Consider the following 22,453-nt stretch of genomic DNA (forward strand, 5'->3'; position numbering starts at 1 on the left):
CTCTTCCGAAGATGAGTGGTCCTTGAAAGGTAAGGGCACGAAGAAAAACGTGATAGAATCAGTAGTTCTCAGTAGCATCCGGTGGTTATATTTTGTACCCGTAAAGGGCACTGAGAAAAATTCCGTGTTTAGAATCAACAATTTAGATTTTAATGTTACCTGAACTTAGGTTTTAAGTTTTATGTCAGGACATGTTCTTGCCTAATTCTAGAAGTGTTTCTCATTTTATTTTCCATTTTTAGTGGACTTATTTTTATATTGTTTTAGAGGCACAGAGTGGAATTTTTGATGGTGTAATGGACAACCAGAACAAATTAATATTTATATTAGAGAAGAACACTGTATTCCCACAAAATACCTTTGGCTGGCCTGGCTTTCAGACAAGCTTCTAACCGACTATACTTGTTTTATTGATCCATCAGATCAATTAAAACCCAAAGCCTATCTGATCACACATATTACTTATTGATAGCTTCGATTTTTAAATTGCACATTCATAAAGAGAGACAAAACCAAAGCAGGAATTTCTCTTTTCCACTTCTGTTTTGAGTTGTTAATACGCTGCCAGGTCTGGCTGCGCTCGGATTTCTTATTGCAGGAGCAGGTTGGGGGAAAATGTGTGATTCCTTTTTTTTTTTTTCTCTTAATTAAAAAGCTACTGTGAAGCTTTTAAATGCTTCAAGCAAGTGTCTTCAAGCTGGAAGGAAGCCGTGTTGATGTGATATAAAACAAAGTGTTGATACAGGGAATACGGAATAAATCCTAGATGAGAAATCCTGTCTGTAGGAAGCCACCCTCAGTCAGTGATCTCTACTGCACCCTGTCTTTATGTACTTGGAGCATGAAATATGTATTCTTGAGGCATAAATTTGATTTCAGGCTAATGCATATATTAGGAAAATTTCTGTAGAGCAGACTAAGCAAAATGAAAACCTGAAGCAGAACGAGACTTGTGGTCTTAATACTCCGTGGAGAGCACTCGCTGTTACCGTGTTAGTAAGAGAGTGTGTGACACGGGTTAAGGGTAACCGGGGGAAAATCTTACAGCTTGGTTTTAAAAAAACGCTTATTTTTTTCAGTGCAGCTGCTTATTCAGAGTTATTTTATTAGGACAATTATCCGTTATTATTATTGACTTAATACCTTTGATGTGTATATAACTCAGATCCAGTTTAAGCCTAAACATCTGAACCGGACAAATAATTTTGTTGGTTTTCTTGCCTCAGGAACTCGGAATGGATTTGCTGACCTTTAGGCTAACAGTGAAGTGTGTTAGTATGGCCCTATGCAAACGACAATTTAAATTAAAAAGTGCATAGGACTTATGGAGCTGTTGACAAGGCTTTGAATTCATAATTACCTGATTAAGCTTTTTTCTTTTTTTATCTGCTTTACTCTGTCAGCCAAAATAAGGTCTATAACACATTTATCCTGAGTTTTATTCCACACAGCTCAAGGGGAAGGCTAAAGAACATGTCCTGTGGTAGCTTACACATATTTTCCTTGGTGACCAAAAGCCCAGAGTCCTGGTTTTATAGTGCTTTGCATTCCTAGAAATTTCAGTCATTAACAGCATTTTGGGCCGGGGTTAATTCTCTCTGCTTCTCTGATAGCCAGGCTGCTTCGCATTCTGGAACCATTAGGAGGACCTAAGAAAACCACAAAACAATAAGTACGTTTCAGAGCGCTGTGCAAATGAGACAAGGGGAAAAACTGTACTTAAAAATGTTAGTCTAATGCATTTGAGGCTAATGTATGTTGTTTAACTTCTCAAATGGGTTCGTTTAGGACTGGATAGGAAGGATTGAAACATGACAACACTTAAAAGCAAGTAATTTGGAAGGTGGAATATCATCTGCTTCTTGTTGGGGTCTTTTTCACGTGACTCATGCACATAACCGTTGTCGTAGCTCTAGTGCAGATTGTGGTAATCTGGAATTGGCTCCTTGGAATCGTGACACTGCTGTTGGTAGTGTTGAACGCCACAGACTGTATGTTGCTGCAAATCGAGAAGGTGGAATTTAAAAGTAAAAATAGCTTCACGTTAAATGCATCCCCTGCCCTCAAGGTCTGTTGCCGGAATTGGCCTGGGATAGCTTTTCTTGTCGGCGGGGTTTGAAGTCCACCAGCGTGATCTCGCTGCCTTATTTGTTTGTGTTGATTATGTCGAATTTTACTCCTGTTTTCGCTCTGTTCAAAGTAGCAGCAAACTTGGGATGTCCCAGCTTTCCAGGGTTAAAAACCAGGCAACTGGGATGTCAGTCTTCTGATACCTTCATTCAGGAACATTTTGGTTAACTAAACAATGGGTGTGCAGAGGGGAAAAACTGGTTTTAAGTGATTCCTAACACAGTCGTGGCTCTTTGATACTTTGAAATGGTTCCCTTTAATGTTTTTATTGGCTGAGTGTTGTGTAATGACAAAGATTGAACATCCCATCGAATGACTCAGTATTCAACAAGTGGTCTTGGAGTTCCTTCTTTTTTTAAATCCAAGAAAGATTCCTGGAGTTGATGACTCTTCCTGTGTATCTGTGCTTTGATCCATTGTTTCCTGGCACGAATGTAATATTTGTTAGTATTATAGTTTATTTGAAAAATAATAGGTATTATTGAGAATCGAGACACAAAATGATTGGTGGGAATGTGTGGAGGAGGAGAAAAGATGATTTTTTTAACCAGGTGCTGCTTATGGGGTGATATATTAATACATAGTTCTCTACCATGGCCTTACCCTGCATTTAAAACCAACTAGTAAAAAGGGAGTTGTATTGATCTGTGAATTGGGCACGTTTGAAATGTTAGGTTCTGTCTTGGCCGATCTAGTTTGCTGTCTGTTTTACGATTCGATGATGGAGGATTTCCCTATGATGCTAGAGGATACTGCAGAGAAGGTCTGCAAGGTTTGTCCTTTACCTGCCGTTTGTAGGACTCTGTTTACTTAATGTCACATCTTCCCTAAACAGAGACGCTCCAAAACCCACTGTCTTGTCCTAGTGTAGTCATTGCTATAAAAGCTCCACCTTGCCACTGTAATTGGCGTAAAGCGCCTGCTCCTCCTGCTTGGCGATAGCCTCGGCAAGAGTTCTAGGTCACTGTGATACGTCATTATTAACAGCATAAAAAACACTGTGTTGAACAGGAACATTGTTCCAGGCCAAGTTGAACAGCAGACGCTTCCCATGAACAAGAGGAGCTGTTTATGCAGCAGTTAATAGGTCTGAATATTTAGTGCACCCACTGTCCTTTGTGGTATTGTAAATTGTTCCTCTTTCAGCTGCACTGTGGCTTGTGAAAATGTTTTACTTTCTGACCAACTTTGTCTTTGGGAGATGTTTGGTAACTAGATCTTTGTCACCATGAGTCATTAAAGGGTTATTACTGCTCAGCTCAAAAGCCGTAAATTCAGTTTGGAAAGAACTTGGTGTGTGTAAAGTGGGGGAAAAAATCTCTGACTAATTAGATAGGTATTACATTTTCCAGTGTGAAAGTTATCAAATGACAAGGCTTTTATTGTCAGATGAGTCAGAAAAGTGTGTATAAGGTAATTTAAAAAAAAAAAATTTAAAAAATCAGCAAATTGGCTCTCCTAAAGTAATTTCTGTTGTGCAGAAACAGAATTTTAGTAACCGTGTTTTCCTTGACGGTAGTAAGACTTTATCTGGTCATAGTCAGCTTGGCCTCTGTAGCTTCTCTTGACTTTTAGTGGTTTTTTAATAGTTATTTCATTGCATTGTGAGGTATTTATCAATGTAGATGTCATTTAATTCTACAGTGTGAAAATATATAGAAATACATAGTTATGTAAATGAAAACAAGTATTTTCAGTTTATACAAACGAGGTCTTGAGTTAAGATCGTTTGCTAAGTATTATCCGGCTGTAGGACTTCAGCTGTTTGGTTTTTAATAACATGAATAGAGAACAGAAGAAAAAGAACTGCTTGCCTGAATTTTAAGATAGTCGCATCAGAATTTTTCCGTCCTGTGTTTCTCAAAGTGCGGTCTCACTTGGAGCGATCCTTAATTTAACACTTCAGTGCTTGAATAGGTCTGACCTCGACAGTATGCAAAGCCTCAGAGGAAAGAATAATTAACGACTTGGAGGTAAATGGAACATGGAATAAAATGCAGCATGAGTGTCCCTGGTAGCATAGGAGTATGATGTTGGTTTAAGATGTGTAACATGTCAACAGCATGATGTCAATGTGGCCACTAGGTCTAGTAGACCCAATGAAAATAAGAACTGTTTGGTTTTCAGTTTGGATATCTACTGGGAATCCACTAGACATGTAGTAGCAGAGCTCAAGTTGGAACTCTAGCTGTTTCTGTCGAAGGGAGCTGGCTGGTCCTGGGAGTCAGGGCTGCATGAGCTCAGCTTCCTGTGGGTGACATGAAGGTAGTGAGGGAACGGAGTCTCTGGTAATGTCTGAGTGACAAGGCTGACTGAACGGAACTTGTATTGAAAGCAGGTGCCCATTTTCCTGAGCACCTGCAGGATATGCTTTTGGAGATTTGGGAGCTGTGTGCTTCAGAGAGTGGAAGGTCCCCCTGAAGCTGAAGTGAGCCGTTGATGTCTTTGGGAGGTAGTCCAGTGTCTGTAGGAAATGTTCACGTCTGATACATAAGCCTGTTAGATGGGGCTCTGTGTTCTGTGCTGAGATTGGACAGCATCAGACAGTGGGGGAAGTGTGAAAGTGATTTATTTTTAAAGTTACTTGTTACTTTTGGGATACTACTTGCAAGGAAACCGGTGAAAACCACAAGAGCTGTTGGTGGTGTTTTAATGTTTTGAGTTTGGCCTCTGATACCCAGATCCTGGAGCATGCTGGGAAAAGTGCTGGGTAACAGCTTTTGGTCAGGTCTTCTGTGGAAAGACTGATTTTTGATGTGCCACTACAGCTGTCATCTGAGATGATGACAAGTATCCTGATACTGCCATAGAGTTGGAGGAGTGTCCGGAGTGTTGCCGTTCGGCTCAGAAGGGCATGGCCAATTGGAAGTTCCATACTTGATGCACGCGTATTTTAAGCTGCTGAATATTTGAATATTTTAAACAGCATATCTGGGCTTTTCATCTTTGGGTGAATTTATTCCACGTTATACCCTCTTATTAATAGTGGGGTTTGTTGTTGTTTAGGCTAAAGAAACCATTGTCCATATTTAAATGCGGGACAACCTCCTTTTAGTCTGTATATATAAAGTAGATAATGTTCTCTTTGCTAGGATTTGTGGTAGTGATCTATGGCTGTACTTTACCCATGGGATAGATGTCTATTGCGCACTGGATTGAATATGAAATTCTGATCCAGAAAGAAAACGTAAGAAAAAAAATTGTGTTGTCTGCTTTGAAACGCCACTCTGTCAGATGGCAAAAGGTCTCAATTCCCATTTCACACAAAAAGGAAGCCTACAGGGGGTGGAAGCAAGGACCGGAAGCAAGCCTGGGAGGAGTACGGAGAAACTATCCAAGCAGCCAGGGTTCAGGTTGGGAAGGTTAAAGCTCTGACAGAATTAAATCTGGCCAGGGACGTCAAGGGCAACAAGAAAAGCTTCTGTTTAGGTAGACTGGTGATGAAAGGAGAACTAGGGAAAAAGTGGGATCTCTCCGGAAGGAAGTCGGAGATCTGGTTACCTGGTACATGGAGAAGGCTGAGGCACTCCACAACCTTTTTTTTTCCCCTCAGTCTTTACTGTCAAGTGCTCCAGCCGCACCACCCAGGTCGCAGAAGGCAAAGGCAGGGACTGGGAGGATGAAGAACCACCCACTGTAGGAGATCATCAGGCTTGAGACCATCTAAGGAACCTGAAGGTGCATGAGTCCATGGGACCTCATGAGATGCATCTGCAGGTCCTGAGGGAACTGGCAGATAAAGTGTCAAAGCCACTATCCATTGTGTTTGAGAAGCCATGGCAGTCCAGTGAAGTCCCCCCTGGCTGGAAAAGGAGAAACAAAACCTCCATTTTTAAGGAGGAAAACCTGGGGAACTACAGGCCAGTCAGTCTCACCTCTGTGCCCAGCAAGATCATGGAGCAGATCTTCCTGGAATCTGTGTGAAGGCACATGGGAAATTAAGAGGTGATTGGTGACAGCCAGCATGGCTTCACCAAGGGCAAATTGTGCCTGACAAATCTGGTGGCCTTATACAGTGGCGTTACAGAGTTGGTGGATAAGGGAAGAGCAACTGAGTCATCTGCCTGGGTTTGTGCTAAGCATTTGATGCTGTCCCACACAGTGTCCTTGTCTCTAAATTGGAGAGATGTGGATTTGATGGATGACTCGGTGGACAGCTCGCTGTCCAAGTGGAGACCAGTGTTGAGTGGTGTTCCTCAGGGGTCAATATTGGAACCAGTGCTGTTTAACGTCTTTGGTGGTGACATGGGCAGTGGGATTGAATGCACCCTCAGCAGGTTTGCTAACGATACAAGCTGAGTGGTGCAGTTAATGTGCTGGAGAGACAGCATTGCCATCAGAGGGACCTTGACAGGCTTCAGGAGTGGGCCAGTGAACTCCCAAGCACAAATACGGACTGGGCAGAGAATGGATTGAGAGCAGCCCTGGGGAGCAACCCTTTGGGGTGTTGATGGGTGAAAGGCAGGATATGAGCCAGCAACAAGCATTTATAGCCCAGAAGCCACCCATGTGCTGGGCTGCATCCCCAGCAGCGTGGGCAGCAGGTCAGGGGAGGGGATCCTGCCCCTCTGCTGTGCCCCGCTCTGCTCTGGGGAGACCCCCCTGCAGGGCTGGGGCCAGCTCTGGGCTCCTCAGCCCCGCAGAGACACGGAGCTGCTGGAGCGGGGCCAGAGGAGCCCCAGCACTGACCCCAGGGTGGAACCCTCTGCTGGGAGGAGAGGGCAGAGAGCTGGAGGGGTTCAGCCTGGAGCAGAGGAGGCTGCGGGGAGACCTGAGTGCAGCCTGTCAGTGCTTCAGGGGGCTCTGCAAAAGCTGGAGAGGGGCTGTTCACATGGTCATGTAGTGATAGGAGAAGGGGCAATAGTTAAACTGAAAGAGAGTAGATTTAGATTGGACAGAAGGAAGAAATTTTTTATCCTGAGGGTGGTGAGATCGTGGCCCTGGTTGCCCAGAAAGGTTGTGGATGCCCCATCTCTGGAAGCATTCCAGACCAGGTTGAACAGGACTTTGATCAACCTGCTCTAGCGGACGATGCTCCTGCCCGTGGCAGGAGGATTGGATTCAGTGGTCTTTAAGATTTCTTCCAACCCATTCTGTGACAATTCTCACTCCAGCCCTCTCCGTAAAGCATGTGTGCCAGCATCGGCACAAACACCTCTGGTGAGCTGTTCAGCCATGTGTAGGCTCTGCTTGCCCCTTTGACAGAGGAAGACGAGCTCTTTTAGGATTAAAAAATAGGCAGTGTCTCAGCATTTTGTGGAAGAAAAAATCTTTGACTGATACACTGTCAGCACGGATGCTGACAGCATCTCCTGGAGGGGAGCTCAGATAAAATCTGATGTTACCCGTGGTTAGCAGTGCTAGCCTAGAATCAGCCTTCAGGAGCTCTGGACATGGGGGTGGCTCAGCTGCCTTGCAAAACCTTTTTTGCATTCTGACATTTACATGCAGGTTGATAAAACTCATAACCATTTCTCAAGTGCCTAGGTAAAGTAAGACGTGAAAGATGCGGTATTATTGCTCGGCTGGCTGGCTGCCTGCCTGAGAGCGTGCTTATTTGGAGGTGTTGCTAATCTTGCACCTTCACCCACCGATTATTCCTGATTGTTCAGACCTGTAACGTTGAAGTATTAATCCATGAAAGGTAAGGTGTTGCGCTTCGTAGACCATGAATAATTTTAACATAGGTGATTTGTTAGAGTTGGAATTGTTCTTCCAGTTGAAGGTATTTGGATGGTCATGGGTTTGGTATTTCAGGAGGAAGGAATTATGTTCATTGGCTGGGCATGTTATGGGTTCTCTTCAGATTGTTTTCACAGAGCTCAGAGTATTAATTTCTTAATGGCAATAAAGAACACTCCTCTCGCTTTGTTTCATGTCACCTACTCAGCCCTTTGTGTCTATTTTGAGTTTTCTTTACTGACAGTCAAGGGGGCTTTGACTTGCTACAGAGCACTCACTGGTCTTTCATTTCTTAGACATCTTCCCTACCCTCAGTAGAAGATGATAAAGGAATACTTACATAAACGGGATGTACCCACCAGTGCTGAGGGAGCCAGCAGATGGAGAAACAGGTTTACAGGAACCTTGTGCCGTTCAACTAAGTGCAGAGTCCTGCACCTGGGAAGGAGCAGCCCCAGGCAGCAGTATGTGCTGGGCTCTGACCCCAGGGAGAGCACTTTGCAGAAAGGGTCGAAGAGTCGTGGTGGATGCCAGGTTGATCATGAACCAGCAATGTCGCTTTGCAGCAAAGGCGGCCAGTGGTATCCTGGGCTGCACTGGGAGGAGTGTTGCCAGCAGGTCGGGGGAGGTGATCCTCTTCCTCTGCTCAGCCCTGGTGAGGACCCAGCTGGAGTGCTGGGCTCCCCACTATGAGAGAAACATGGACATACTGGAGAGAGTGTACAGCAAAGGGCATAAAGATGACAAAGGACAGGAGCATCCCTCCTGTGAGGAAAGGCTGGGAGAGCTGGGGATGCTCAGCCTCGAGAAGAGAAGGCTCAAGGAGGATCTTACCAATGTGTACTAATACCTGAGGGGAGGGTGCGAGCAGGGCAGAACCAGACTCTTTGCAGTGGCAGTACCAGAGGCAGTGGGCCCACAGTGAAGCACAGGAGGTTCCCTCTGAACATCAGGAAACACTTTTTTCCTGTGAGAGTGACAGTACAGGTTGCCCAGGGAGGCTGGGGAGTCTCTGTCGTCAGAAATATTGGAGCAGTCTGGACGTGGTCCTGGGCAGGTAGCTCTGGGTGGCCCTGCTTGAGCAGGGGCTTGGCCCAGATGACCTCCAGCGGTGCCTTCCAATGTCAGCCACTCTGGGATTGCTATGTCAAATGATAGGAAAGAAAAACAATTACATTTTGGCCTAATGAAAAAACTGTATTAGATCATATGACTGTGATGACATGGGGCCACATTAATTTAATTTCTTCTTTCTTTATTCTGTTGTTATTTCTGATTCTGGCAGAAGGAGTTATGGAGATATTACTCTGTTCCTATCTGGTGTATCATAAAAGTCAGTTAACTCATTCTCGGAATTTGTCTTGCTGGCTTTGTAATATTCTTGCTAGTTTTTATCCTGCTGACTTTAATTTCTTTCTCATTCATTTGGGCTCTAATTGTCAAATGCAGTAAAGGATTTTTTTTCTTTGCCTGCCCAACCTGACTTTATTATGGGGTGTTTACTAAACATTATTGCGAGCTTGTTTTGGTAAAGGTGCCTTGAAGTGTGTGTTTCAAGTGCTGAAGGTGAGGAAGCACTTGTGAAAAACCAGCATCCCACTTACAGCATATAATCCCAGTAGTTTTTGAGGTTCATTGTAAGGAGTTTGGATTCCTTTTGCCAGTCTGTGCACTTCTTTATGTGGATTTGTTTTAATGTGGCTGAGTAGATCACTGTGCCAGTTCACAGCCGTAATAAACTGTTCTGTATGTTCATTCAGTATTACCAGCAACTAGAGACACTGACAGTGAGCTCTCACCTGTCCCAGGCACACCACAGGTTGAGGAGCTTTGTCTATGCTCTTCCTTCCCACTCTAGAAAGGCATTTTTACATCATTGTCTTTTCCCCCATATTTGACCATCCCAGGTGGTAGAAGGATTTCTTCTAGAGCTGAAGGAGACCTGAGCTTGAAGAGAAAATGACACCGTTGATCAGAAAGATCTCTGTGCAGGTCCTACCTGTCCAGTAGTATGTAGTATTTTGAGTTAACGCCAGTGTAACTGGCAAGCTGGGAATCTTGGTGGTGCGATCCAGCAGTGAAAACTGCAGAATCCATGTCATTTCTTCCTGCCCGCTACTTACCATCGTCCAAGGTGTTGCAGTTGCCAGAGGCAGCCCCAGCATTAACGTTGCGGCGGCTGCGCTGTAAGCTTGCCGGGAGAGAAATTCAGTACCTAATGTTTTTAGAGCTTTCTCGTATTTCCGAGTGTGATTAGGCTATTTGTTAAATCTGATGGTTGTGAGTCTCGAGAAGCTTTATACAGCTTTTTATTTTCTTCAAAGCTTTTAGAAAGCAGGTGGAAGGTAAAGCTGTCAAGAGGGTAGACCTTGAAAAAGTGAATCCTATCTCATTATTATGCTCTTTGAGAAGCAGACATGAGGGGACCTTTTATGTCTCAAAAGAAACAGCACTTTTTTTTTAAAGTTTAAAATCCAGTTTATCATCAGTTTATAAATTCACTGCTCCTTTGTCTTGAAATAAGCTGGTTTGGGGTACAGCTTCTTTTCCTGATGATTGGGCCTTTTGAAATGAGCCTCTGAACTGAGCCTTTTTCTCCTTGGAGCAGAATTTCCTTCAGTAATAGTAGCTGAGAAGATTAGACAATCTGAGGAGCTCTTCTTGCAGAGCTGCAGTTAAAAAAGAAGCCACTCACACCATTGAGAGGCAGATTCAAGGTGCTGGATGAGGCTGGGCACTGCGAAGACAATGCCCGAGTGGCTGTTAGTAAAACTCCCAGAATAACTCCGTCAAAAATGTTTGTGTAGCTTGAAAAACAGAAATGTTTGATCTTTTCCAAGTGTTTCGCCAGTCTTGGATTTGGAGGAGTGCTCAGCTGCCTAGTTTTGGTTCAGCTTGTGCTGTGGGTGCTGGCAGTTATTTTTGGATCACGCTCTCAAAGTAAATGCGACTGGATCCTGCAAGTGGCAAGAAACTTTGAAGTAGTTTTGTACATCTTCCTCTTGGGGGCTGTTTCAGTCCTTTAGTGTTTTGTCTCTGTTTAACACTCTCAAAATCAAGGACTTGGAATGGGACACATGGGTCGGAGAGTGAGCCCTCTAGTGTGGTCATGTGCCTGATAGCGGCCTTCAGCGCAGGCTGGACACCTCTGGCAGTAAGGCGTTCAGGCAAGCACTGTCTTCCTCTGTCTCACGCAGTTGCTGGTTTTGTTGTACCTCACCACTTGTTGGTATCGTCCAATGTAATCTACAGTTTGCTTTCTTTGGGGTTGTTAAATGAAAAGTAGTCACCACAGTTTCAATACTGATGAAAATGATTTTGTAGTAGTTTAATGGGTAATTTTTAAGGAACAACAAGAAGGTTCTTAATGTACCCATGAAATATTGCTGAATAAATTTCACATTCATACGAAATTTCACTTTCTAAGTTAAGTTTTTAGTGCAGTCTTGCTTTCAGACCACACACACATACGGAAGCGTAACGCAGGTCAGAGCCCTGTGCACCTCGCTCACTTCTCCTGCCGTTTGGCATCGCCCAGAGGCAATCTCTGTTGGGAGATGTGCCTTTGCAGCTTGGCATTGAAATGATGCCTCTGGTCCCATCCAGTCTATCCTGATGGTCAGAAGAAAAATCTAGCCCAATTTATTCCTGTGTATGACCGTTCCCTTGTAGGTGTTTAAACCGTGAAGAATGGTTGGTGCAATTAGCATATATATATATACACTCATGAACATCTTGTGCCTGCAGCTTGAGTCTGTCAGACCATTTCAGAGTTATTGGTTCATTGCCGTGAGGTATATTATTATAGCAAAGGTGATGGAGCGAGCTTTGCATGTCTGTGCTTAATAGCACTATGATTTAACCCTTCAAACAACCCTTTTTTTCCAGGTCCCTTTACAGATGTAGTAACTACAAACCTTAAACTACGAAATCCATCAGATAGAAAAGTATGCTTCAAAGTGAAGACCACAGCGCCTCGTCGATACTGTGTGAGGCCGAACAGTGGAATTATTGATCCAGGATCGTCTGTAATTGTTTCAGGTAAAAACAAACACCTGCAGCTGTAGGTTAGGCTTCAGACTACTCTATTCATGCTTGTATCTTGGCATTGCTTGGCTGCTGATGTGTTTAAAATTTAACGCTTGGCAGTTCATTGCATTTAAAAACCCCTTAAATAATTCATTCACTATTGTAGACTGGTTGTTCTGGCCATAGCATTGGTCCCTGAACTCTATCGTTTCATAATTCCTCCATTTCTCACAGTAGTGTATCTTAAGTAGCAATCATGAAATTGCTTTTAAAAAATTATGTTTTCTGCTATTTTAGGTAGGCAGAGCAGTTTGTAGCCCTTAAGGTTGAAAACTCTTACACGTTTCCCTATAGACACACTCTCCTTCTTTGGTTTTTAGGTGAGGGGATTAAAAAAAGAACCCTTCCTTTTCAGCACAGCGTGAGCCCTGAAGCCAGACGACATTTTCTGTTTATTCCATGAAACTCCATGTAGGTTTGGCTTTACGTACTTTGTTTTGACGATCCACAGGACTTTGATAGCTGGATGTCTAACGGTCTTTCCGTGTACTGGACTGTGCAGTGTCAAAAGAGCTTGTGTTAGTAGCGGTGGGAGCAGACATCGTCAGGAAAATGGGGAGAGACTGGGTGTCAGTCTTGTAATTCGGTAAATGATTTCCCTAAGTCATTCTTCCCATCATTTTGAGGTAGGAATCTCCAGAGTAAAGGGGGTTCTCAAGGCACTGACCGCAAGAGGTGAAATACGCTTTATTTCTTTGGACGTGCCATATTTCCCACCTTGGGGAGAGGGACGTCCCCTTTTCATAGGCCGTGGCCTTCCAGGTTACAGAGATCACAGGCGGTACAGGTGTGAGCTCCTGCATCTCCTACGCCTGGAAAGCGGGTTTTTGTAGAACCCTGCGAGAGCCGTAACAAAGCAAAAGGGAAACTTGGAGCAGTCCTCGGAGCTTTTCAGATTCATATCCTTATACCCTGTGGGTAGGATTCCATTTGCCTGTTGTAAAGCGTGTTTTCATAGTTATAAATCATCCTTTTAACACTTTGAATATTTCAGTTTTTTAAATGAAGCAGTACTGGGGCTGTAAACAATATTTCAGCTTCTCCAGTAAAGGGAGACAGTATCATACTGCTTGACTCTTCAGTTTGCGTGGCAGCGAATCTTTGACACCCCTTTTCCTGTATTGCTGGATTCTCTTGCAGTTATTCAGCCACAGTGACCCCAAGAGCTTCGTGTGCAGTTGTTTAGTTACAGTGACTCCGCAAAGCTTTCCAGAATGACATTCTCTTCCCCAAAGTGCCAGCTTCATCTTTTTGTTTTTAAGCATGTAATTTCTTCTGGCTCACTTGGTAAGCCAAGTGCACACATAATTTTTATAGTGACCCACTCTGTTACCTTATCCATCTCTCAACTGAACATTTTTAGTGCTGACTCATGTTTCATATCATTAAAAATAAATTTCTCACTCATAGTCCTTTGATTATTATTTAAGGAAAAAGCTAATCTTTATCTGAAACTCCCACCTGGAGAAAGGCAACTCATTCTCTCTGAAAGCAGCCAAAGGGCTGCCCGGACAGTTTGGTTCAGGGTTGGAGGTGGACTCTGCTGGTTGTGCATCCATCCCTCTGCTTGTAGTCCCCCAGCACTACCATAACAAATGTTGTGTATTCAGGTATTTGTGCAAACTCATATGTTACGCCCCTGGATATACAAATGTATTCTATAAAAGTCCTAATCTGGTTGGGTTTGTTTTTTTTTTTTTAACCTGCATTACGGCATGTTGAAAGCTGAAAATGCAGCAAGAAAATATGTAAGGTAAAATGTAAGGGGCGGGTGTAGTGAGTTTTAATTTAAAGCTTCACCTAAAGCTGCCTTCACAGAGAATTTTATTTCGAATCCTGTCCCTCTTTCTCCACTGGTAAAATGCAGTGGAGGCCCAAAACTTGCCATAGAGTTAAAGTGTGTACCTGGATTTCGGACAAACGTTAAGTGTTAGACTTAGGGTGAAGACTGTTAAACCCTGGGTACAGTGTGCTGTGTAGTTATAACTAACCACCACCATTTATTTTATTTTTTTTTAAGAGTTCAGTCTGAAGGTCTTTAAAGAGGTATTCAAGCCCCCGGCATCTTTACCTCCTATAACTGTAGTCTGAATTTTAGTGGCTGTGCTCCCAGCTTAGATTGATACACCTCCAGAAGTCAGCTGAACTTGCCCGAATGCTTGGTGGTCCTACCTGGTGCAGGGTCTTACTTTTTTTGTTTTGTTTTCTTCCTTTCCCCCTCCTGCCCCTCCCCGCCCCGTAACTATCATCCTGTGTGTTACAAGCCTTTAACTTTGCATTCGCTTAATCACAAACTCTATTTATTCCAAAGAAAAGTCCTCTGGTGTTTGCTTGGGTGTTCTTGTCTGTCTTACAGGATCTGTTTGTTCGTGCTTGTATATGAAAGGGCTTTTGGCGATAGTAATTACAGCAGTAACCACATCAGCTACACCAGCCTCTGAAGAACTTCAGGCTCTTCCCTCTCAGTACCTGTTGCTAGAGTGTGTCTGCCTTTGCATTTTAACTCTCAGTGTCTGTTCAGTGAGAGGCAAATCCCAAGTGTGTAGCTGCTTGTCGCAGGGATCAGCTGAAGAGGCACGGTTTCACCCTTTATCTCTCCTTTTGAACAGTAATGCTGCAGCCTTTTGACTATGACCCCAATGAGAAGAGTAAACACAAGTTTATGGTACAAACAACCTATGCACCACCAAATATTTCAGATATGGAGGCAGTGGTAAGTCAGAATGGGGTGAAATCACTGTTGTGTATTTTTTTTCTTAAAAATTCAGGCTTAAGTGTAAATGAGTCATGTTGCAGTTTATTTTTGAGAAGAACTGGGTTTTCCCTGAACAGGCGTGACTTCCCTACGAGATTCAGCTCAGTGCTTAGAACTCGCCTAGTGAATGGGCTGAGTGGAGATAGCAGTGAGCCTAAGATAAGGTCTGTTCAGTGTTAAAATATGGGCATGGCGTTCCCAGAATCTGAAGGGTATAAACAGATTGTCTTTGAAGGGATCAAGAATATATTTGAACAAGAAGCCTGAAGCTGTATGAAATGGGTGCGTTTGGTCTGAAAAGTGTTTAAGTGAAATGCTGAATGGGATTGTAGTGAATTAAAGCATTTGGAAGACCAAGATATGTCTCTCTACAAGGTACCAAGTGCCTAACCCAACCCAAATCTGTGATTTAGTAGATCATGTTGTAGATTCAGTTTGTAGGCAGGATAGGTTTGATGAAAGATCCAGAAAGATGATACTTAGGTTTGAGCTGGATAGTTCTGGAGCAAGGAGACCTGTGGGTGATGTTACGAGCTGGCAGCAGTGGGAAGGAAGCCTTTGGTTGTCAGAACGTGCCCTGGTGGACTCCCATAAACAGGTGTATTAAGGTGGAGGGAATGATGCACAGTCTTTAGAGAATGTTTTAAGGAATACCTGAGTTTACAGAGGTAGAGGAGGAGAGGGGAAGCAAAGGATAAAGCTGAGGTTTTCTGAATCACTGAAATCCACTGGACCTCTGCAGGTTCAGTACCACTGAAAAAAGAACCAAGAGAAATAAAAGGGAAGGGTGTTATGAAAAGCCTGGATACTGCAGTCTGTAAGAGGACCTAATTGCTGCAGACTTCAGATCAGTCTCTGAACCTAAAGATTTCAGGCAACGACATGCAGAACATGCTTTGAAGTTGTCATTTGAGCAGAGAGATTCCAGCATATTTCACAATGACTTAAATCTATTGATAACCACTAGAATGACCCAAATTGTGATACACAGTAAAAGGAGGAAATGGATAAAAATCTGAAATGTGAAGAGCTAAAGAACTTTACTGTGGAATGAAATGCAGAGTCACTAAAAAGTGTCTAAAACTTGCAGGGAGGGTAAGGCTAGGGTTCAGCTGTAGTGGGGACAGGTACTAAGAGCAAGCTTAGGAACTCTTCAGATGTTTGCATGAGTCTGACATGTTCAGTAACTCTCTTAATTGTTTTCTCAGTGGAAAGAGGCAAAACCCGATGAGTTAATGGACTCCAAATTGAGATGTGTGTTTGAAATGCCCAACGAAAACGATAAACTGGTAAGACAAGAAATTGTTGTGCCCTGGCTGTTAGGATCGCACGGAAATTTGTTCTGAATGTTTTTCTATGTGATTTGTTGATGAAATGGATGACAAGAACTTGTACTAAATTAGACAGGAGGGCTGTTAGTAAAGAACTTTTCAAGGATTCATTGAATCATAGAACACCTCGGGTTGAAAAGGACCTGGAAACACCATCTGGTCCAACCTTCTGCTGGAAAGGGAGCGCCCTGTCCAACTGCATCTTAAAAACCTCCAGCAATGGAGACCAGTGCCGAAAATTATTGTCCTTCCGTTATGTTTATTATTGAATTGCTTTTTATTGCTGTCAAATTAAAGAAAAAACCCCACCTCTTCAGTACTGCATACAGTGAACTGGGTCATTTGATTTTGAAAGCATTAAACATTTTTCAGTTTTACAAATTCTCTTTCTAATTCAGCTGAATTAGAAAAGAAAGCACTGGTCAGAAATGCTTTGGGTATCCTAAGTGCATTTTTCTAAGGCAGGAGGTAGTAATCAGACCAAAAAACCCCCATCCTGTTAATAGCTAACTGTCAGTTACCTGGAAGTTTTGCAGAATATAAATAAATTTTTAAGCATTATTATTTATTTTTACCCCATACTTGAAATTCTGATTGATGGAATCTTTATTCTGGGTTGTTTGGGGGGGATGGGTGGGGATTTTTTGGCACTGCTGTGTAAATTAAAGTGCTAAAGTAGGATTTCTGTGAATGCTTCTTCACCTTCTGGCCTCGATTTATAGTGCTGTCCAATTTTTACAGTAGTCTGAATCCGTGCGTGTAAAACTATCTCATTATTGACAGGTGGAAATGGTGTCAGTGCAGAGGCCTCCGGTTTCGGTGGGGTACAGGATGGGTTGAGATGCAGCCTCTTATCCAGGTGGAAGCTTCCTAAGCATGTGTTGAAATGCTAAACCTGTAAAGGTTAAGCATTTATTACCAAGGCACTTTCAGTCTTTTTTACCTTCTTATTAAATTTCTTTTTAGACATTAGAGAAGTTATGCTTGGTTTTAATTTTATAGAATGTATAATGTAGTGAGAAGCAGGTCTCCGGTGAAGTCGCAGTACTGTTGAAGGAATTCAGTTCAGCCACTAAACCAGTTAAAGCAGCAGATCCCCATCTGCTGACTCCTGACAGCAATCTGTCGGTCCTTTTAAATCCAGTTAGGGGTACGCGTGGGGAGTAGCCGGATCTGGCTCTTAAGCTCTCTGTGGCTGCGCTGCCAGAAATGGAAAATACAAGTAGAGGCTGGAGACCAAATAACTGCTACTGGAGTAGGAGCTGAAGAAATCCTGGCCTCTTTTTTTCAGTGGCTTTGTTACTAGATAGTGGTGTTTACCTTCTTCTGGTTCACATTACTGTAAACCTAGACGTCATGGCAGTGTACCAGTAACTGGATTGTTTCACTTTTTAAGCCACGATGATTTTTCCATAGGTAAGTAAAATTCTCAAGCTGCTCTTAATGTTTGTAGAATGACATAGATGCGAGCAAACCCGCCCCAGTACTGAGCACATCGAAGCAGGACGGACCAATGCCAAAATCACACAGTGTTTCGCTCAATGATACCGAAACAAGGAAGCTGGTGGAGGAGTGCAAAAGACTTCAAGCAGAGATCATGAAGCTGACGGATGAAAACCGGCATCTGAGAGTAAGTTTGGCTTCTGTGAAGTGGCTTCGCTGTCGGTGAAGGAAAGGGCTGGTTTGTAATGAGGCCTATAGCTGCGTGTTCAGAAAGGAGGTGGAACTGTAGGGTGATTTCACTGGTCTGTATGTACTGCGTGTTTTGAACTTCTCAGCGGCTCAGACTTGTCAGGGGTGAGATACTGAAGCTGCATAATTTTCTTCTTAAATGAACTGGTCCTATTTATGGTGGTCTTAGCTACTTCAAGTCTAAATTAGCAACAGCGAATTAGTAGCTTTGAAGAAAAGTGTGTTATTTTTAAGAATGAGTAACTGAGATCTGAAGTGGTAACATCCTGCATCACCAGCTTTTAGCGAAGCAGAGCAGTTGTTTGGCCGGAGGAGGTGAGCAAGCACCACTTGCCAATACCGCCACGTAAGGTACCGTGTCTGCAGGCTGTAACTAGTCCATACATCACTTTATGTGAGTCTCCTACGTATGTGCTTTTGGCTAGCTGGCAATTTCGTTGGCCACGGTAGCCCTGTAAGGGAAATAACGCTGTCTCCACACCTGTAATTCCGGTAACACTGGAACATCTAGGAAAACACTGCACTAACCAGATGTTTCTCTGTAACAGCGAGGAATTCTTGATGTTTAATTCTGACAGAAGAGCGGGATTCTTCGTTGTGCCTAGCAGGAATCTCAGAGTCTTTCTGAACCAGAGCATGGAGAGACCTGTCCTTAGTCGAACATAGCAAACCGTAGTATTTCATATTTTGGATTTTGGTGTGGCGTAATGGTTTTTTTTTAATCTCATTTAAACGTACCCCAGTAAATTTGGCCTTTGAGTTTAATTTTTACAATTATTAAGATGATGTGCTCATAATTTTTTTCCCATCTGTGTTTTTCTTTCTCCCCCCCTTCAGGATGAAGGCTTGAGGCTCCGAAAGGTAGCGCACTCGGATAAATCAGCATCACCCACAGCTTTGGCCCTCAGAGATAATGGCTCCAATTCTCTTCCTTCACTTCTCGTTGTCATTGCAGCCATTTTCATTGGATTCTTTCTAGGGAAGTTCATCTTGTAGAAAGAATGAGTGAGAGAAGCATGCAAAATGCAGCTTCCTTTGAGGTTTCTTCTTTTTTTTTTTTTTTTTTTTTTTTTTTTTTTTTTTTTTTCTTGGCCAGAAAAAGATTTGTTTACCTACCACTTCACTGGTAGTATGGCCCGAGTGGCCGTTTTTGTGTACAGCATCATAACGGGCTTTGCCTTTAACGATCTTGCACGGTTAGAAAACCCAATCTGAAAAGATAAACTGTTTGGCTGCTGGACAAAATTGTACATTCAGTCATCAATAGCAGGTGTCAGTCGCGCAGTCAGTCCTGTATGGAAATCCATAAATACAGAATCGTTCTTTCTTTCTGTGGTTTTAATAAGAATTCAAGAATTGTTCAGAGTCTTGTAAATGTTATTTTAATAATCCTTTAAAATTTTATCTGTTGCTGTTACCTCTTAAAAAAAAAATGATTTATTAGATTGCTAGTCCCACTCATTCAGGATTACGACAAGAGGTGTTCTGGGGGAAACGGTGCCTCTTACTGTGTAAATTTTCTCCTTACCTTCCTTTGCTAATATCATGGCAGAATTTCTTTCTTATTCCTTGTGAGGCATTGTTGAGAGTTCTTCATCCTTACGATCCTGTCCCATAATATTTAACATGACAAACGAAATAAAATCGTTAACAGATTTTTCTGCTGGGTGGCCTGTTTGTGCGTGTCGTGCTCTTAGAAGGGGTGATTCCTAACAAGTCCCTTGTTCGTGGTACTTTGGTACGTGTAGCAAATGACTGTGTTAAAGTTTATTTGCTTAAGTCTCTGGCTTAGACTGTTGTCATTGAAGCTTGGGGGGGATAAAAAAAGGTTTCCATTCCATTTGTTTAAAATACGAACTGTTTTCTGGCTGCTCTAGGCTACAGAGAGGATGGTTATTGGACTTGTTTTGGGGCAGAATAATTCGGATATCCAGCGGGTGCAGACACCAGATGTGAAGGGTTTTCCGTGTGTTAACAATTTGCTCGTTCCACCTTTGGATGTTCTGGGTGTCTCCAGGAGGCAGCAGTGCTCATTAATCCCACAGGGGTACTTCATTCACCTACCCTAACCTCCTGGGTTTGTAGTTCTGTTCCAGCCGATACGCAGAACTTCAGGCTGAATCGTCAAACTCTTCTCTGTGCTTCTGACTAAGCCTAATCCAAGGGCATTCCTTGTACACTGAAAAATCGTGGAAGGGGTATATTCCTGTAGGCAAAACTGCGTGTGCTCCCGGCCAGCCCATCCCGACGTGGTGTGTTAGACCTTGAGACACAACACCTTGGGTACCCGAGAAGCACGTGCTGGAGAAGAGGAACCTTCTCTTGGTTGTCTTTGAGTTCTCGTGGTGGTTCCACAAGCACAGATGTTTCCAATTCCTTGTTCCGCTGTCTGCATTCGAGTCTCCTTCCTTCCCAGTGCCTGGAAAACTGTGTAAGGTCTTGATTACTTTGGTTCTGCTGGTTCAGAATGGTGTAGTTCTCCTGATTTATTTTTTTTCTCTAACAGAGCATTGCCACATCAGACTTTTAATAGCCTGTTCCAAATGGGTAACGTGGAAAGTAACGACAGCAGTAGCATACAGGATGTAGTTTGGTTCAGACAGAGCAGTCAGTCCTGCGTGGAAGGGGGGGAAAAGAGTCTAGAAGATGTTAAAATGTTGACAGCATAGCGTATGGAGGTTTTCAAGGGTAGCCGGAGCTTTCAGCACATGAGAGCAGGAAAAAGGAGTCATTGCTCAGTGCAGCTGACTCAAGTTTTGATGTGTGACGGCAGAACATAAGGTAAAAATAACAGTTAAATCAGATTGAAAGAGGTTTTTTTATGCATAACGACCAGGTCGTGGTAAAACTTGGTCGTGGTTTAAGTGGTGTCTCTGAAGCGATGATATGAGACTGTCTGGTTTCCAGTAATCCCTTCACAGCTCTATGTAAAATTTAATGCTACAACTGTTTTGCTCTCAGGAGTCACTTTGGATGAGCTCGGATGTCTTTGGTGAATGATGTAACACGGATTAAATCATTTGTCTCTGTTTCTGAAATGGTCGGAACGTGTTGCTTTGTCTGCCCACTCACTGTGATGCGCTCAGACCGTGATGCCCGTGAGGTCGGGTGAGGCTCGGAGCGTATCTCCAGTTCAATACACGGGGCAGGCTGCTCCCCTGGTTTCTCCGAAGGGCAAGGAAGAACAAATATATGGTATCAAAGGAGTGATTTATGGTTTTGATGAATACAGCACTTTAAAAAAGGGTAGTATGAAACGTCATGATCCTCTGGGGAGGGTGGAGGGAGGAGGCAGAAGGGGCAAAAGACAAAGTCAGTAAGCAGAACTTACCTTTCAGGCCTTCTTCAAAGATACTGAAAGCTGAAGTGTTGATAAACCATTAAAAATGTGGTAGTGTTGTTTTATTCTGGAATTTCCAATGACTGTGTCCGTTCTGCAGAGGGCTGGTAGGTGTGTCCAGTCCAGCTGGCAGGCGTGCCGCTGGTCAGCAGCGTGAGGCTGCCGTGGGTGAAGAGTCAGCGTCGGAGCGAAGAGCAGGCGCACGAATCCCGGCAGCGCTGAGGATCCCAATGGATCATCAAGCTCACAGTTATCATTGTGACAAACAGTTTCTTTCCCTGTTTGGAGTCCCCAGGTATTTGTGCCTGTAACCGTTCGCCGCTTTGCTCCCTGCGCCGCTTGCCGCTGAGTGGCCCAGTGGGGTGTGCCCTGGAATGCCCATCCCTGTGTGGCCCTGACCACCGCTGCCAGGGCAGCTCAGGCTTCACTCACCGCGACCTTCTGTGGCACCCGTAAGCGTTGGACGGGAGGGGAGCTAACTGCAGGAGTCGCTTCTCACGAGGGTTTGAGCTGTAGGAAGGACTGAACCCGTGATTACATGAGGCTGATTTCTTTATTTCCTGAATTTCTCCAACAGGGGCACCTGGTGGACCCAAGTCTGGGGTTGAAGGTGGTCTGTGGTGTGTTTTCTTTTTGAATGCAGGTCAGGTGAGTTGAACTGCTGGTTCTGACAGGGCTGTGTGAGGCAAGGCAGTGATGGCGGTGTCACCTTTACTTTGCCCTTTAAGGGACAAATGGCCTTGTAGAAAGGAGATCTCGCATAAAACCAAAGTGATTGACCGTTACCCTTGCTCTGGCTTTCCCCACACCGCTGGGCGTGAAGGTCAGCGCCTGCCCCCCCCTTTGCTGGGACAAGGGTTTGTGTGTTCCCGTGGTGAACTGGCAACTGCTTTGGGTGGAATCTGTTTCATCCCCCGCAAATTACAACTAAACCGTGGTATGACCGTCTCGCACCATGTTACAGAGCATCGGAGCTCGGTGCTGGTCTCTGTGATGTTGGTGACGCTGCCAGCGGGGCACCAGACCCCTGCTTGTGCAGTCGCTGCTGTTGTGGCTGGCGCTGGCCAAGGCTGCTCTTCCCTCCCTGCCCTCCAGAACAGGTGTGAAGGGTGTTACGGCACCCAGGCACAGGAGTGAGACACGCACAGCTGTGATGGCAGCGAAGCGCTCGGCTCAGACGCTTGGAACATGAACAGGAAGGAGCAGTCTCTGTCTGCCATGTAAGGGTGGCTTACCCCAGCCTTAAGCATGGGGAAACTGAGGCACCCTAAATCGTTACCTAGGACAGTCTAATTTATAGAAGTGTGTTTTGGAAAGGTTGAGGAGGAAAGTCTGCAGAAAACGAAACAACCCCTCGGTCAAAGAGGAGGGAGACAGCCCTGGAGCTGTAACTGGAAGTGCTGGAGTGTGGCTTCGATAATGGAGTGAGCGGTT

The 22,453-nt window shown here is 43.9% G+C and overlaps 1 protein-coding gene across 1 annotated transcript; it reads left to right on the plus strand.

The window, feature by feature from the left end:
- Positions 1 to 2,851: 2,851 nt before the first annotated feature.
- VAPA (VAMP (vesicle-associated membrane protein)-associated protein A, 33kDa) lies at positions 2,852 to 19,334 on the plus strand. The gene is made up of 7 exons (XM_010138089.1): positions 2,852 to 2,902; positions 4,743 to 4,821; positions 11,671 to 11,853; positions 14,511 to 14,614; positions 15,865 to 15,945; positions 17,441 to 17,617; positions 18,517 to 19,334. The coding sequence occupies exons 1-7, from the start codon at positions 2,852 to 2,854 to the stop codon at positions 18,673 to 18,675; spliced, it is 834 nt and encodes a 277-aa protein (XP_010136391.1). The 3' UTR covers positions 18,676 to 19,334.
- The last annotated feature ends 3,119 nt before the right edge of the window (positions 19,335 to 22,453 follow it).

Source organism: Buceros rhinoceros, unplaced genomic scaffold (assembly GCF_000710305.1).
Source record: "Buceros rhinoceros silvestris isolate BGI_N320 unplaced genomic scaffold, ASM71030v1 scaffold18486, whole genome shotgun sequence".
In the NCBI taxonomy this organism is placed as follows: domain Eukaryota; kingdom Metazoa; phylum Chordata; class Aves; order Bucerotiformes; family Bucerotidae; genus Buceros; species Buceros rhinoceros.

What these genes read in the sequence shown, in the direction of transcription:
- VAPA (XM_010138089.1), top strand. Translation starts at nt 2,852, where the DNA reads ATGGAGGATTTCCCTATGATGCTAGAGGATACTGCAGAGAAGGTCTGC. An exon ending in CTGCAGAGAAGGTCTGCAAG is followed by an intron (nt 2,903 to 4,742) that starts GTTTGTCCTTTA and finishes ACTACTTGCAAG; the next exon opens with GAAACCGGTGAAAACCACAA. An exon ending in CCAACGAAAACGATAAACTG is followed by an intron (nt 15,946 to 17,440) that starts GTAAGACAAGAA and finishes TAATGTTTGTAG; the next exon opens with AATGACATAGATGCGAGCAA.